The sequence below is a fragment of the Panthera leo genome, chromosome A2 (assembly GCF_018350215.1).
Source record: "Panthera leo isolate Ple1 chromosome A2, P.leo_Ple1_pat1.1, whole genome shotgun sequence".
Classification (NCBI taxonomy): Eukaryota; Metazoa; Chordata; class Mammalia; order Carnivora; family Felidae; genus Panthera; species Panthera leo.
The window spans coordinates 134,689,586-134,707,613 of record NC_056680.1 but is presented as its reverse complement, the minus strand read 5'-3'; the positions used below and the strand labels follow the sequence as shown (position 1 = coordinate 134,707,613).

General features: G+C 38.5%; 1 protein-coding gene across 9 annotated transcripts in view; it reads left to right on the top strand.

Annotated features, from left to right (window-relative positions):
* The window catches only part of CTTNBP2 (cortactin binding protein 2), a 169,958-nt gene that overhangs the window by 93,846 nt on the left and 58,084 nt on the right, over positions 1–18,028 (top strand). For 7 of the 9 annotated variants that reach the window (XM_042922917.1, XM_042922912.1, XM_042922931.1 and 4 more), the window contains 4 exons: positions 4,748–6,392; positions 12,340–12,543; positions 13,908–14,007; positions 16,344–16,494. In XM_042922917.1, coding sequence (XP_042778851.1) covers positions 4,748–6,392; positions 12,340–12,543; positions 13,908–14,007; positions 16,344–16,494 — 2,100 coding nt within the window. Of the gene's footprint in view, positions 1–4,747; positions 6,393–12,321; positions 12,544–13,907; positions 14,008–16,343; positions 16,495–18,028 lie in introns of those variants that run through there. The other 2 variants (XM_042922963.1, XM_042922973.1) reach the window with 2 other exon arrangements.

The following is an 18,028-nucleotide window of genomic DNA, read 5'->3' as shown; positions in this document are numbered from 1 at the left end:
CATTATATTGTCCTACAGGTCCCTGAGGTGCTGTTCATTTAACGAATTTTTTTCTGTATTTCTTAAATTGGATACTTCCTTTTCTGTTTTCAAATTCACTGTCCTTTTTATTCTACTCAAGTCTGCTATTAAGCCTATTCAGTGAACATTTTTCATTTTAGATTAATACCTTTTCTAGGGTTTCCATTTGGTTCTTTTTTTCTTTTCTTTTCTTTTTTTTTTTTTTTCCCCCTAGTTTCCATTTCTATGCCAGGATCCTCCTTTGTTCAATCATTGTGATGATATTTTCTTTGAAAATGGCTCCTTTAAGTTCCCAGTCTGCTAATTCCAATATGGATCATCTTTGGCCCAGTTTTTCGAATATGTTTCTCTTGACAGTGGATCACTTAAAAAAAATTACTTTGCATGTCTAGTAATTTTTTTATATATTAGACATCCTGATTAACATGATGCAGACGTTCAGGATTCTGTTATCTTCTGAAGAGTGTATTTTGTTCTAGTAAGCACTTAACCTGGTTATATTCAGACTCCAAACTGTTCCCTTACAGCTGGCAATAGCTGAAATATTTGTTCAGTTCTCTCAGCCATTAAGCAGCCACCTCTGTCGTTCAGTGTGGAGTCTCCCCCATGAATGTATAAATCAAGAGTCAACCTAGGATTCGGCTGGGGCTAATTGTGGCAGCCCTAGTTCCAATTTTGACTCCTTGAGCCACTATAGGGAGTACTTGTGCTTGAGCTCCTGCTGCGAGTGCTGTCAGGACAGGGAACTGCCCTCACTTGCAAAGCTATGCAAGGGCAAACCTCATCCAGTTCTGTTGGCTCCTTTCAAATGGGAGAATGTACTCCTCTTTCTGTTTTTACCACTTACTACGCTCCAAAGCTTTCAAATAGTTACTTTTTTAAAATATTTTTTCCAAATATTTTAATTGTTATCTGCCAAAGAGATAGTCTAATAAAAGCTATTTCACCATTATTGGTAGTGAAACTTTCTCTGATGTACTTTGTAATTGTTGAATTGTAACTGCTATCTAACTTACTAAAAAATCCATCCATATGCTGAATATGGTCTATTCTCTAGATCATTGTTTGCCTGGAAATGTGTTTTCAGAGGAAAAACACTGCAAAAATGGCATACTTTTAAATAGCTCAAATAATTATTATATTATTAATTGAAAACATAACATTTTTTAATGCCAGGCACAATGGCATATGCTTTATATGCATTGCCTCATTTAATCCAATAAGGTAACTCGTATTATTGCTCTGTTGTGCAGATAAAGGAACCAAATAGAAATGATCTGGTGAGAGAATTTACCAAAGTGACACAGCTAAGGTGTTTGGGATCAGACCTTAGTACATCATCACTTACTCTTGCAAGCACAAAGACTTTGTCTCTGGGCCAAAATGACCAAGGAACTTTTTTTGTAATATAAAAAAAAAATTTTTATATATGGACTATACATACATTTTATGTATGGTTTATAAACCAATTGGAGCCAGTAGAGAGGAAGATGTTTAATATTTATAGAGTGTGATAACTGATAGAGCAAGGCTCAGATGACAGGAGAGAATGAAGTTAATTGTTGAAGAAAGTCTGTCCTTGAACAGATGGAAATCCTCCCTTAGAGTGAAGGGAAGGAAATATATTGGTGTGGTTTTAAAAAACAAACAAAAACATGCTTAAGAGAGGAGACAGAATGTAAAGTGAGTGATTTTTTTTGATAAGAGAGTCTGTTAGGGTAGACTGAGAGTTTGTTGAGTGGCTGTTGGGTGAAGTTTTAGGGAGAGTGGCAGAAGTTTAAATAATTCCCTGAAGTAAATGGTAGAGGAGGCTAAACAGTTAGGAAGAGTGATTGACTGGAGCTCAGAACTCGTCTGGAGCCCTATGTTTGCAGGTGCATTGATTATGTGGCTTCCTCTGCTGTCTATGGTGACATTAAAAAAGACTTGTGTTCATCTGAGATAGGATTTACAAGGTCTGAGTGGTGGAAGGACAAAGATACAAAAAATTATGGGTGCTTTTTTTTTTTAAGATTTTATTTTTAAGTAATCTCTACACCCAGTGTGGGGATTGAACCCATGACCCCAAGATCAAGAGTTGCACACTCCACTGACTAAGCTAGCCAAGCACCCCATGGGCGCTTTTGTAGTAGTATAGTTTTCTGTATAAATATGTGAGATTTGCTGAGTTGATCTGTTAGAAGTCTTTCTTGAATTTGATTCCCAAGTGTGAGATGTAAGTTATTTCAAAAATAAAATGTGATGATCCCTAGTGAAGAAATAGTGTGGGCAAGATGTATGATGTGGTAAGAAAAGCTTGGAACAGTGGCTCTGAGTGCCATGATCCTGACACTGATTGATTAGATGACATCAGAGAAATCACTAATTTAGCCTCCACTTAGTTGTTGTGCAAAATGAAGGTAGCTCTTAAAGTTCTACATCTTTTTTTTTTTTTCCAGCTTCCAAGATAAATGATGGAACTTATTTTTAAAATAAGCTGAAAATTGACCGTTGAAAATTCAACATTGCCATAAGAATTTAGGGCAGTGGTTAATATAAAATTTAAAACCTTCTTAATAGTTCTAACTTTGTGTATGCCTTCCACAGAAACTTACTATTTGATGTATTTAGAAGGATTAAATATGCTTTGACTATAAGTCACATTTTCTGTGAGGCACCTAGATGAATAAAACTATGTATATAAATACAGTAAATGACAGCATTATTTTCCCCACGTCTTACCTTACCTATTTAGGAAATCACCCCTTAAATTTCATGTAGTAGAATAGAGTGTATGCATATAGACAATTGTCATTTATTATTCTGGGGGAATTATCTGTATTCCTGATCACCTACTTATAGGACCCATGCAATGCTATTCAATTTCTTCAAGGCAGGAATCATCCTAAAGTAAATGAATAATCTTTGACTCTAATGAGCCATTCTGTCCTTTTGGTTCCCTGACTGACTGTGAAAGTAATCGATTTATTTTCTCAGCAGGGTGAGAAACAGGAGCACATTCTCACAACTGCTGGATCATGTGAGCATCTCCTTCTGTTACTGATGACTAAAAACTGACTTAAACAATTACTGGATCTCATGAAAGTATATTTATATTTAACATCTGGGGTTGGTAGTCAGTGGGGGGAGTCCTTTCTGTGTCTTTATCAGTTAGATCTGTAACTTTTATGAATCTGAGGGCCCTTTAATGGACTACCAATGGAATGCTTCTCTAGCTGGGAAGGTGAGGCATGTGGACCTGCCTGACTGCTGCAACCCAGCTCGGGGATTTGTCCTTCATGAGCACCTCATGGCAGATGCTATTCTGGAAAGAAGTGAGAAACCTGTGCAGACATGTTACAGTAGTGCTTCTCTGAGGTTGTAAGGCCTGTGTACCCAGAAAGGCCATCAGGGTGCAGAACTTTTCTTGTTTCTGTGAACTACGTTAATTTCATGCATCCAATCAACAATTTATTAAGCACCACTGTGTGCCAGGTCTTGGGAACACAGCAGCAAAGAAGACATAGTCCCGCCCTCATGGATTCACATTCTAGTGGGGGCAGGTAGGCGCTAAACAAAGAATGATGAGCACAGGGGTGGAAGAGACCATTGTTTTCTGTGGGGCAGTGAGAAGGAGGCCTCACTGTAAAGGTGATAGTTGAGCAGAGGCCTGGAGGAAATAAAGAAGTCAGACTTCTGTGCTCTTGCATGCTTTTGTACATATTAAAAAACCACACCTGGAGATACAAAAGTATTTTAAAAGCTCCTTCTCTACATTGAAACTAGAAGAATGTTTTTTTGGGGGGGAAAGCATGAATCCTAGGGGCCTGTGGCTTGGTGGGCAGACAGGGTCTTTTTGTGAAGGAAAAGATGCCCCTTCTTTCCAGGCAGATGCCTGGGCAGATATTGGGTGAGTAGACAAGGGCTGATTTTTGGCTCTGGCTCACCTCTCCAGCTGGTCATCGTTGTGTGGTGCACAAACTCCTTAGCCCAGGAGCCCTGCATGAAGGTGTGTGGTGGCATTCTGGGTAGGAGAACCACAAGGTCAAAGATCCTGAGGCAGGATGGTGTTTAAGAACCAGGGAGGCCAATGTAGTGGAAGCTAAGGGAGCAAGAGGGATTGGAGGAGATGGGGTCAGACTTTGGGTTTATTGATAGTGATTATAATTTTAGTAAGATATTTCTTTAGTTCTTGCAGGTTTTCAAAGAACTTTCATACATGATTTTGTATGATTTCTAGAGCAGCCCATCATAAGCTTGCAGTTAAAAAAAGTAATACACTTAGCAAATACAGAAGCATAGAATTTAACTACAGTTCTGTTTTCAGCACTTTTCTTTATACTGCACCTTAAAGGTTCATTAGTAATCTTAAGGCATTTAAACTTTAAAAAAAAAGCAACACCAGTTCCCTTACAGAGTTCTATTTTTACAAAAACAGAACTTTCTGAGCTCTGTTGTGATTTGAAGTATCAGATTACTGTTCTTTTTCTGTAGTTCAATAGATTTTTAAAACTTCTCTGTTGCTGTGACTTAGATGTATTCATTAAGTCATTTGCATCTATTTTCTCATTTAATGAGTATCTAAAATATTATCTTTCATATCACAACACATCTTAGAACTGTGGCATTTTAGCTAACTCAAACCACACGGTTGTTACACAATTAATAAAACTCTCACACGAAGCACTTCTTTGGCTGAAAGAATTCTCTGCATATTAATCGGGGCTGTCCTATGAATGTCTTTCAGCTGGAGATGGAAAAGCTTCAGCTACAAGCCATTGAGCAAGAGCACCAGAAGCTGGCGGCCCGCCTGGAGGAGGAACGGGGCAAGAACAAGCACGTGGTCCTGATGCTGGTCAAGGAGTGCAAACAGCTCTCAGGCAAAGTAATAGAGGAGGCCCAGAAGTTAGAAGAGGTGATGGCCAAACTGGAAGAGGAAAAGACAAAGACAAGTGCTTTAGAAGAGGAACTGTCTGCTGAGAAACGAAGAAGCACAGAGATGGAAGCTCAGATGGAAAAACAGCTCTCCGAGTTTGACACAGAACGGGAACAGCTTCGTGCTAAGCTGCACCGAGAAGAAGCACACACCACTGACCTCAAAGAGGAGATAGACAAGATGAAAAAAATGATTGAGCAACTGAAAAGGGGAAATGACAGCAAGCCAAGCCTCTCTCTGCCCCGTAAGACAAAAGATAGGCGTGTGGTCTCCATATCTGTGGGAACAGAAGGACCTGTGACAAGGTCTGTTGCTTGCCAGACAGACCTGGTGATAGAAAGCACTGACCACGTGAAGAAGTTGCCTTTGACTGTGCCCGTAAAGCCTTCTTCAGGTAGCCCCCTAGTTCCTGCCAACACGAAAGGAAATGTGTGCACCGGTGCCGCTCTGGGCAGACCAGGTATTGACAGGCAGGCTTCCCATGGTGACTTGATTGGCTCCTCTCCGCCTACTGTCCCACCTCCAAGTGCAAACAGAATTGAGGAAAACGGACCCAGCGCTGGCTCAGCCAGTAGCACACCCCCACTTCCCAATAGCACTGCCCCTCCCACCGTGCAAACGCCAGGCATAGCTCCCCAGAGCTACTCACAAGCACCGCCTGTGCACAGTTTACATTCACCGTGTGCCAATGCGTCTTTGCATCCAGGTCTCAATCCACGAATCCAAGCAGCTAGATTTCGATTTCAGGGCAATGCTAATGACCCAGACCAAAATGGAAACACTACCCAAAGTCCTCCATCAAGAGATGTCTCTCCTACAAGTCGTGACAACCTAGTGGCCAAACAGCTAGCTCGGAATACTGTGACCCAAGCACTGTCGAGATTTACAAGCCCTCAAGCAGGAGCACCCCCAAGGCCTGGAGCAGCCCCCACAGGGGACGGTGGCACCTGTCCTCCGGTCGGTCGGACCAGTTTAAAGACTCCTGGTGTAGCACGAGTTGACAGAGGAAACCCTCCTCCTATCCCTCCAAAAAAGCCAGGGCTCTCCCAAACTCCTTCTCCACCACACCCCCAACTCAAGGTTATTATGGATAGCAGCAGGGCCTCCAATGCAGGGGCCAAAGTTGATAACAAAACTATGGCTTCGCCTCCTTCCAGTTTGCCACAAGGGAACAGGGTAATAAATGAGGAGAATCTCCCTAAATCATCTTCCCCTCAGCTGCCACCAAAACCATCCATAGATTTAACTGTGGCACCGGCAGGCTGTGCCGTTTCAGCCCTGGCCACGTCTCAGGTGGGTGCCTGGCCTGCTGAAACCCCTGGACTGAACCAACCTGCATGTTCAGAAAGTTCCCTTGTCATTCCCACCACCATTGCCTTTTGCTCTTCCATAAACACTGTTAGTGCCTCATCCTGTAGAACAGGTGCCTCAGACAGCCTCCTGGTAACAGCATCAGGTAAAGGGATTGCAATATTATACCCTTTTTTAAGAATGTGGCCTGTCTTCTCACTTGCTTTAATTTCTTTCACATTGCCTTGAAACTTTTTTTTTTTGATAGTTTTTTCTATTGCTTTCTATTCTCTTTTCTTTTTCTTTTTTCTTTTTTGTTGTTGTTGTTGTTGTATTTTTCTTTAAAGGCTCCAGGGTATGGTGATTCATCTTGCTATATGAATTACAGTTCCTTTATGCTAAGTGCTTTCTTTTTTTAAAATAATCTGAAAGTAAGGGTTTGGAGCACATGGAGACCATTAATTTAGAGATACTAAAGCATTTTCCATGGGAAGAAAGACACGCTGTTGCTTCTTTTCAAATATTTATCTCACAAGACTTTAATATTAGAGGGTCATCACTAGACAATCTGTGTTCCATTCTATCCCTTGTGAGATAACGTTAAAAATCCTTTCAAGTGGTTATTAATACTACAGTCTATCTTGGGGATTATCCAATTGATTAGATTCACTCTGTAACTGGTGTGTTCTAAGTTTTAATATCGGTTTGATACTCTTTTTAACATCAAAAATAGAATATGTATGTTTTAAGTCTCTGTTCTAAGTTTAGTTTATTTCAAAGCTGTTTACTCTGTTCCAAGCTGTTGTCTTCCAATCCTTGAACACAGATGGATAACTTAGCATGTGGGCTATATTAGAAAAGGTTTTCATTGCAGATGTGGTTTATGAAGTCACTAAATCAGGGACTCCTACACAAAGAAGCTGATAAAAAACTGGATTTTCCCCTTTTGTTATATGGTGCTAGAGGAAGCATTGCTTTTTATTGACGTGACTGGATTAGTTCTTCACTGAGTAAATTCGGCTCTAAAATAACGTTGTAGTGTCAAAGTTCTGTTGAAACTTGAGAGAAGTCTCTCAAGTGGGATCTTAGTGGCTACCAGAGACCACTGGTTCTAATGAGTGGGAACTTTAAGCATTGAAGGAAGGTTTGGGTAGTGTTGCATTTAAAACTCAGGGTAGGAGGAGTGGGAATGCGAAAAATAGGTACCACTGTTCTTACTAATTGTTAGGTAATGAGAGCAATATACCAGGACTCACTTATCCAATTATAAGCTGTCTCCTTGAAAGTATGCTGCTTGAGAGGCTGTTTGTATTTTGGTACATAATTGGGAATTGGAAACAGCATGGCCTTTGATGTCAGTCAGATCTGCATTAGAATCTAGACTCTGCAATTTATGGCTGTGTGTTTAGGTGATTTTCTTGGACTGAGCAAGTTTTCTCATTCTTAATATGGAGCTTATGCTACTCATATGGGGTAGGGTGGCTATTAGGATTAACTATCATAACGTGCAAAGAGCTTGGTATTTTAGCAGCATGAGTCATGAATAAATAGAAGTGATATTGCTTCATTGATACTGTTGCTTAAAATATTTTTGAAAATTTGCTTTAGAATTGATGTCACTATTATTGCTTTGTGATATCTTTATAAATTTTCAACATTCCATACTTTTTATTCAAAATGGTATACCCGAGCTGGACAGCCCTTCTCATGGCCTAAAATGATGTTAGCTTCTTCCATAGCTAAATCCATGCTCAAAGGAAGAATTTTTGCTACCATTCAGGAGAATCAGGTCTTAAGGTTCTTAAGGTCTGTAAGGTCTTAAGGCAGTGACAAAGTACAGGTTCCAAAAATGTTTGCAGCAGTGGTGGTGCTGTTGACATAAACTCACAAACTGTAAAACAGAAAATACTTCCTGGGATACAGATAAATTTTGTCAGTTTTTAAGAACTACAAACCCATCTTCGCTTTGTACCTTGATGCTTTGCCATTTATTGCCTCAGTGGTTACTGTGTTCCAAGGTTCAGCTTCAATGTCTTTGGGTTTCAGTAGAAAAGCTTTAAAATCGGGATCCATAACCAAGGAACATTTTGTCAGCAGGACCTTAAGTTAAACTTTAAAGACCCAAGAATTCCAAGTTTATTATACATTGGCCAGAATGACCTAACTAGGACAGAGTGGAATTGTGGATAAAGGAGCTATAATCCCTCTGAAGAATGCCCTTTGCTTATATCTAGAGAGCAAAAGAGAAGAAACAGTGGCAGCAAAAGAAGTAGCTGCCACTGAAGATACGTGAAACCGATTCCTCATTTTCTATTCCCTGATTTTGCAATTTGGCCAAAATCTCAGAATTTCAGGATTATGCTTGGTGGGATAAGTTTCTGTGTTATTTGATTATAAGGAGTTTTGTAGTCATTCGGCAAGCTTTTGGGAGCATGTAGTCTGGGGAATAGAAAAGTTATTACAGTTACATAAGAAGGGTGATTAAATCAGCCATGGGTGTAGGTCAGCCTAAATTTTCCAAATGAGATCTAGGATTTCAGCTGCTTTCCCTTTGGATTGCCCCTATTTTTGCTGCCATGCCATTGCAACTAGGAAGCACCAGAGCTCCCTCCATCCTGCTTCTTAACCTATCTGTGCCTGGGTGAGCTGTGCCTCTCCAGATCATAAGCTCATTGAAGGTGATTAATCTTAACAGCCACTAATGCCATTGTGGTTGGTAAGAGAAGGGCATGAGGACAGAGCTCCTCTGCCAAATCCTTGGGAGATAGATCTCTGTTCCAAATTCAGTGAGAAAAAGGGCTCTGGGCTGAGTCTAAGAAGGAGGGTTAGTCCATTTTTGCCTCTCTCTAGTATCACCCTAAGAGCACATTCGCTCTGAGTCATTAGCTTTCTCCTTTAAAAATGAAAACATTGACCCAAAAGAAGAATAATAGTTCCAGACCAGAAAGACTTACTAAACTTGCCTGTTGAATTTTTCAAACAGCAGTACACTACCTCTCCTTTCTTGGAGAACTACTAGATCCCACAATCTTTAAAACTGTAAAGTTCTGAGTTTCTGTATCAGCTTACATCTGTGACAGACAAACAGTTAGGATTAAGCTAAAGTACTGGGGAGAATTGCAATGACAGAAAGATACCATTTTAATTACTCTGTTAGCAATTTTTATGGCCAAATGTTAAACTTTTAAATGGCATTTTGAATTCTATAAGTGAATTAAAATGTCTTGTTCCTCCTGAACTTGTCCAATGAACATGTTTTAACTGTTAGATGAGCAGAGGCCTAAAACCAGAAATCATCCCAGGCAACTGAGTTTTCATACCCTTGGAAATTTGTTTTTGTTTTTGTTTGGTACATTTTGTTTAATTTGGTTCAGACAGTTTTTCTTAGTTAAACATACACTTAAAAAATTATCACCCATGTATAATTGGCTTAAAGTCTAAATCCAAAAATGAGATTGATCTGAGCCATGACATTAACCTTCTCTACACTCTGAAGCTGATGCCAGAAGCTGTTCTCAATTCCTCTTCCCTCTTGCATTGCATGGTCTCTGTTCCCTTCGTCCACCGCATGTTACTAATGTTTGCAGACTGCAAAGCTGAATGACCTTTTTCTAACATCATTAAAGTAGCCGTATGACGCAGGTCTGTTCTCCCATTACTTAACCAGTTAATGAATATTACCGTTTCTTATCTTTGTTGGGAGTTTCAAATGAACAATAAAGCCTCATGGTGAAGGGTTTTTTTTTTTCCAGTATTTATAGCAGGATTCATTAAAACAAGCAATTGGAAATGACAGTGGGGATAAAAATATTATTTAAACTTTAAGAATACTTGGTATTTATAGAGCATTTTTATTTTGTAGAATATTTTAAAAATATATTGCACACCTCTAAGCTAAGGAAATAAAAATTCATATATATTCCTCTGTTGCTTTGTCTGACAGAAAACTATGATTCTTGGGTGGTCTAAAGATTGAGAAAATTTTTAAATAAGATATTTTCTCTTTCAGATAGCCTGGCATTAAAAATAGGGCTTTCCAGGGTACTGTATCCCAAGTTTCCACATAAGGCAGTTAAAAATATATCTATATTTAAATTATTCCTCTAGAGCATAGAATTGCATTGGAAAGAAAGAAAGAAAGAAAGAAAGAAAGAAAGAGAAAACCCAAAAGAATAACAAACCACTAGATATATACCTGTTGATATTCTTTACAGGGTATGAATAACCCAGACGGTTTGAATGAGATAGAGGAGGTGGGGGTAGAGGGACTCAGAGGGAGAGAGAGGGAAGGAGAGGGGTGGGGAGAGAGGGCCACACAAGCTCCAGGAAACTCACTGTGTGTGAGCCACATTCCCTCCTGTTCCACCGAGGACCTCCGTGCAATGCCTTCATGTTACCTTTGTGTTTGCTATGCAGTCAAGGCATCATACCTTGGTGTTTATAATTTCTCTGTTTATCATCCATTTCTAATAAGTACTGATTTAATTTTTGTGGGCTTGTTTTTTTGTTTGTTTTTAAGAAAATACAAAAGGTAAAATGTACCAGAGAGGAGCCTTCTTGTAAGTATGAAGTAAAAATACTACTTTTGTAAGAAGAGCTAATGAATATCAATGGGAAAATATCATAAAGTTTAGATAAATATTTAATTTTATGAGCATTTGAATTTTGTATGTCATTGCAGCCTAATAGGGTAAAACAATAAATTATTCATGGACCCAAAGAATTAATTATGAAGATGTAATATCCAGCTTTTAATAAGCTGTCTAGTTTTATTTTTATAACTTGCTTTTTTCACAAAGAATTTTTAAAATACTAAGGAATCCTTTGATTTTAATATTTATTACTTTAATGTTAATTAAGTCTCAATTATCTGAGCCTATTGCTTACTAATGTAACACCCATATACTTAGAATATTATCCTGATAACCAAGGTGGACGGGACATAAAACATCCATCTACTGTGTCCTACTACAGAGAATGTTACTGGATTTATGTAGAAAATGTACCCTGAGGAGTGAATATGTGCCCATAGGCCCCTGCATCTACACTGACGTTACTCTGAGGTATTTGGGGCTTCATAAGGAAGAAAGTAAATAACTTATTTTGAAAGTTAATTGTATCTAAAACACACAAAATACCTATATATCACATTGAATAAACATTTTTACTTTACTGTTTTTACAGCCTTTTGACCAAGGAAGAATTCAGAAAATTTTCCATGCTATATGCAGCCGACTTCACACACTTAACAGATTCTCTTCTAAAGCTGCTAAATACTGATGAGAAATATCTAACTATGATAACTCTTACGATTCTTGTTAAAACTATATGGTAGACTGTCCTGTTTTGTTGGCTGGCTAAAAGTTTCTGGTACACAATTTGTAAAGATGGCCACAATTTGTAAAGATAAAGTCTTCAGAATTGTGTATTGAATATTTGTGCCTGGATACAGTATTCTAGATATAATTATATGTGTTGTGCTTCTATAGCTCTGGATACTAAATAGCACTTGGCCCCCTCCATTATTTTTATTCCCAAATAAGGGAATTCAAGGAACATAGATTTCCTGGCATTATTTGGTCCATCTTAATCGTCTGTATATGATTTTTAGTTACGTACCTTGCAAACATTGCAAAAGGAAAATCTGTATTTCTTACAGTTATTTCTATCCTATACCTAAAGATGTCCATTCAGTTTTTCAGACTGATATTGAAATTGAGGAAATCCATACATGATTTCAAAATTCAAATTGTTTTGAAACCCTGAAGAGGAATTTGAACTTTCAAATGAGACAGCCATCTAAGTTTCCTAAAACCAATCACCACTTTAACATTTATCTGTGTAAGACTGACAACTAAAAGTAATTTGTCACCATGGATGTTAATTTAATTAGCAGATGCAAGATTGAAATAACAGTACAGATTTGTGCTAAGTAAATATTAACAGATTGATAATGTTAGAAACCACATAATCCTCTAAGGGTACGTGTTCGTGTCTGTGTGTGTGTGTGTGTGTGTGTGTGTGTGTGTGTGTGTGTAATTCAGAAACAAGTGGGTAATACCTGTCTCTTGTCCTTGCTCCTACTCTCTAACTAGGGTCACTTTAACCCACAGGCTGGTCACCCTCCCTAACCCCTTTGCTAATGAGTGGTGGTCCTGCCCCCCTGGCTGGCAGGCCCACCCTTCTTCAGCAAGCTGCTACCCAGGGAAATGTCACTTTATTATCAATGCTGCTTAATGAAGAAGGACTGGACATTAATTACTCCTGTGAAGATGGCCATTCTGCCTTGTATTCTGCTGCTAAGAATGGACATACAGGTAAAGATGGAGAGATCTTACCTCATTGTACCACCCTCTTGCAAAAGGATGGAGAGCCAGAAGCACTGGTAACCATTCTTAGGAGCAAAATGTTCTTTTGGTTTTGATTTTTTTCTTACAGGTAGTAGTGGGTAATTTTTTTTTTTTTAACATGATTCAAAGATCTTGTAAATATTGAAAAAAAAAATCCCAATTGTAGTTCTGTAAAAATGTAAGATTTTATTGCAGCTAGCAAAAAGTAATCTTTGATATTATGCACAATGAAATGTATTGTGTATGTGGAAATTTTGGGTCTACTATGATAAAGCACATTTTAGAATAAAGCCTTCCATCTGTGATCACTTTAGTCAGCACAAAATAGCTCCAATTTGTCTGTTAGAAATACTTGTGTGTGAATGTCAAAGTGACAGGGCTTTCGCACATACTATAGTGAGGGCAAATTTTAGTAGTTAGGGAAGGTCATGGGTCTGAAACTGTTCTGTAGTGGGAACAATTTATAGTTATTTGGATTTTTTAAGAGAACTGAGAAGTTCCACAGCTACAAATGACATATTGATGAAGTCTGGGAATTATTCTTGTTTCTTGTGGTCTGATTTACTAAAACATATGGTAGTGCAGAAAAAGATGATTTGACTGCAAATCCAAAATCAAATAAGCTGCATGATTGTCGAGTAATTCATAGAAGTTTTCAGAGCTTCGCTGTGTTCAAGTGCACTAAATGGAAGAATCTAAAAGTTTTAGAAGTACTTTGAAGTTCTTCTTTACTTCAGAAGCATTGTGGGAATTTTCCTTAATGTAGAGAAATTAAGTCTAGTAAATGCCATGAGGAAAATGAGGCCTAGATGATATTTATGCCAGAGTCAGGTAACTTTGTGTGGGATCTCCTCACCCATGAAATTAAGTGTAGGATGACCACCACACAAAAGCGTTTTAAAGGTTAAATATCACAAAGTGAGAATTTAACTATTTAAATACAAAGAATGGTATTAGTTTGGTAAGTACATTTAATTCTATCCAATAACATTCTTTCCTGGCATAGGCTGGTAGAAAAACGTGGTAAAACATTTTCTGACACATAACAGTCCTTTAACTCATCAGCAACTCCTCCCAAAGCAACACACATACATACACACACGAATATCATGTCTTAGTTGGTGAGTCTGGGCATTAAAATCCTGAGGAAAAGAGTCTACTTTCTCTGTAAAATAGTCTGTGGAGTCTCATACCCACCACGATGGAGCTGTCAGATGGACTGTGCATGGGAGAGGTCCTTTGAGTTTAGCATCTATATAGAGCTCGTTTAGAATTTGGCTCACCATAACTCTAAATGGGGAATGTAAATGGCTTTCTATTAAAATCCATAGACTGTGTGAGATTGCTGCTGAATGCAGGAGCCCAAGTCAATGCTGCTGATACAAATGGCTTCACACCCTTGTGTGCCGCAGCTGCTCAGGGACATTTCAAGTAAGTGATGCTCTTAATTCTCCCCCCCCCCCCCCCCCCCCCCCCCATGAAAAGAGTCTTTTTATAGTTTGCACACATATTTTATTTCTGGCTGCATGTGTAAACTAGTGCTTCAAATCCATTGGCAAATAAATTCACTAAGTATATTTGAGGATTTAAATGCAATGTAGGATCCTAAATTTGCTCTTTTTCTTAAAAGGTAAATAGCTGTATATGAGGGCAGTAAAGAAGAGAAATAAGTTACGTTTCAACCTCACATGAATGAACTTGCTTCTAAAGAAGATAATCTATAGTCTGTCAACATATATGTGGTGATAAAATACACTGTTTTAAAGACTGTTATTCACTGTTTTCCATTACCCCAACATAAAAAAAAAAACTTTTTTTTTTTTTTTTTTTTTTTTACTTATGATGGCATTAAAAACAAATCCTAGGGGCGCCTGAGTGGCTCAGTTGGTGAAGCAACCGACTTTGGCTCAGGTCATGATCTCAAGGTTCCTGGGTTCAAGCCCTGCTTTGGGCTCTGTGCTGACAGCTCAGAGCCTGGAGCCTGCCTTGGATCCTGTGTCTCCCTCTCTCTGCTCCTCCCCCACTCATGCTCTGTCTCTCTGTCTCTGAAAAGTAAATGAACATTTAAAAAAAATCCTAGAATTATATTAATTAAAATAACATTAACTTCCTATTGGCAGTTGATTCAGTGTTAAATCTCAATATATTCACCTTGTCTTATCGTTTAAAAAAAATTGAAGCAGTAACTTTTCATACTAAAAGTAATTAGAGCAGAAGCCTAAAAGAACCTGTCACTGGAAATACATTTAAGTTTAGCAGGTTTCTTCAGTACCTTACCAAGTCAGTTGAATATAGACATGCCTTTTTAAAATTAAGAGTCATAGTTTAATCAAATAGAATGTCACTAAGTTGCTTTCTCTTCCTGTGCTGAACTGTTGTGTAGGGAATGTAAAGCTGTTTTCAACTTTTTATCTAACCATCCTGATAGAAATGTTCTTTAACATATTTCTTGATTCCTATAATATGGGTTGTAAGGTTCACACTGTTATTATAAATGTAATTCTTAAATATTCAAAATGCATCCGTAAATTATAACATTTTTTCTGTATGTCTAATGCATACCTCATGAGTTTATTGTTGAGGACCATAGATACTGGTTTTGCCATTACGTTTTGCATGTATCCTGAGTCCTCCGAAAGGGATTTTTTCTTCAGGGCTACGCTTTTACGTTTACTGTCACTGGGCAATATGTAGTGCAGCTTACTTGGAAATTATAGAGTCATGGGAAGGCAGGCATGGTTGGCTTTGCAAAAAGGAAGACCCCTAGGGGTTGATTAGTTTAAATGTGTATGAGATACAAACAAACGTCAATATGTAACTTAAGTTTTAAATATATATGAATAAACCAAATATTTTCAAGAAAAGCCCAGGGAGAAAAGCATATATCTGAAGTAAATAAATGAATATGGTGTAAATTGCCTTTTTTTTTGTAAATTACTTCTTAATTTGATTATGATTTAGCCCTCTTTACTCCGTTTATTCTCATCTGATTTTACAAACACAAGCTCTGGGTGTTTAGCCAGTTACTGAGTGCTACGAAGTCTTGAATTTACCTCATTTCTTTCCTCCTTGATTCTCAAGAGCAGTGAGTTTCTGCTTAGATGTCTTTTTCCTTGTAAACTAGTCCCCTTTCAGGAGACAGGATAGCCTCTGCTGTCTCTTCTCCCCAAGGCAGCCCTTTTCTCTGCCTCCCTGCTGCCTTTTATAGTGGAAGCACATGGTGCCCTGCTGTCTGAGCTATTTATAATTATTTTCTCAAGTGAAAATCTCAGAATGACTCAGCAGTCAAGGTTTAAGTGATTTTGAACCACAAATAATATATATGTCAACCACAGTTCCACCATTCATCCAAATTAGTTAAACATACTGCAAGCACTTTTTTTTTTACAAGTTGTTTACAGAGAAGTGTCAAAACCAAGTTTTAGCACTTGACCAATGCTGCTATTTAAAATTTTCACGGGGGTAAATTTGTGGCTAAAATATAGCTTCTAGCCTTGCTATAAAACAGTATCCATCAAATAAGACCCACAGTAATTGATACACATCTATCTATCTATAATATATTATATATATATATATAAACATATATATGTAAAGCTGTTTTCAACTTTTTATCTAACCATCAAACATATATATATATATATACAAACAATTGATGTAGAAAGATACAGAATTGCTTTAGCATTATTTTCTATAATTAACATCTTGGTCAGATGCTTCAGAAATCCAGCCAGTTTTAGTGTAATTAATCATGATCTTGTGTTTAGGTGTGTAGAATTATTAATTTCATATGATGCTAACATTAATCATGCTGCTGATGAAGGACAGACACCTCTATATTTGGCCTGTAAAAATGGAAATAAGGAGTGTATTCAACTCTTATTGGAAGCTGGAACTGATCGGAGTGTAAAAACCAGAGTGAGTACCAGTTCTTTGGGTTTTGTACTATAATTTACCCTGTCGGCCAACTCTATAGCTAGAAAAACAAAATACAACAAAACCTTGGATTGCGAGTAACTTGTTCTGTAAATGTTCTGCAAGATGAGCAAACATTTCTGATAAATTTTAACTTGACAAACGAGCGGTGTCTTGCAATAAGAGTACTACACGATACCAAACATCACATGATCACAACTGAGCCAATGGTTCTTGAAATTTGCTTTGATATAAGAGTGCTTTGGATAACAAGCATGTTTCCGGAATGAATTATGCTCGCAAACCAAAGTTTTACTAAAATAGAGGCTGCTTGGTGTTGCTTTTAGGATATCAGATATGGACAGTGTCTGACCTCTGACTTCTGTTTGAGCATCTGCTAATGAAAAGCCTTGTCTGTTAGCTTAACTGGTCCTTTATCCTCTGAACCTCAGATTATTCACTGTAAAATAGGAAACTGAATACCTGCATCCTGGCTGTTTTCAGAATCAGGGGATATAATGGAGGTGTACTTTTTACTCACTCAACAAATACTTCCTGAGCACTAGCTATGCTAGGGACAGAAGAGACAGCAAGAAGTGAAACAGTCCTGCCCTCATGGATCTTATATCCTCATGGGGCAGGAGGGGTGACAGTAAACAAGTAAGTAAATAGTTAGTAGCTGGATGTTTAGAAGATGGAAATGCCTGGGGTCGGGACTACTTCAGAGGAGTTGGTGGGAAAAGTCTTTGTTGAATATGTGACAGTTGAGCCAAGACCTGAAGGAAGCAAGGGTGTGCACCATGAAGAGATGGGAGCAGGGTACCAGGACTGAGGCAGGAGAGCAGTGCAGGCAGATCTTTGTGGCCAGAGGCCCACCACAAAGGGCCTTGTGGGCCATTGGCAAGGACTTGGAATAAGGGCGTCGGATGGATGGTTTTGAAGAGAGCAAGGACGTGAACTGACTCATTTTTATGAGTCACTCTGGCTGCAGGTTTGAGAATAAACTGTAGGAGTGGCAGAGCAGCTGCCAAGAGAGAGCCGTAGGAATCTTGTTTTACTCCAGGGAAAAAGTAATGGTGGTTTGGATCAAGGTTGAGGGGTAGAAACAGTGGGGATTGGTCCAATTCTGGATATATTTTCAGGATGCATCGTATCAAGAGCCACAGAAGTATCAACCGTTGCATTAGTGACAATGGTGGTGATATAAAACTACTGCCTATTGCCTGAGAGATCAGGCTGTGAAATCAAACCTTTTTGGGCTTGGACCATGCCTACACACAGCTTTGTGAGCTTAGGCAAGGTATGTTACTTCTCTGTGCCTTGGGTGACCCCTCTACAAAATGAGTCTAAGCGTATTAAAGTGAAATTAGCTTATCTACATAAGGTAGTTGGTATAAGTGCCCTGGGAATTGTGAGCAGTAAACAAATGTCAGCTGTCCCCATGGTCACCACCACCATCAATTACAATGTAGGAGTCAGTTGTAACACGTATAAACAAAAGGGAGTTTTGTCACAAGACAGTGCCCATTGTCAGTAC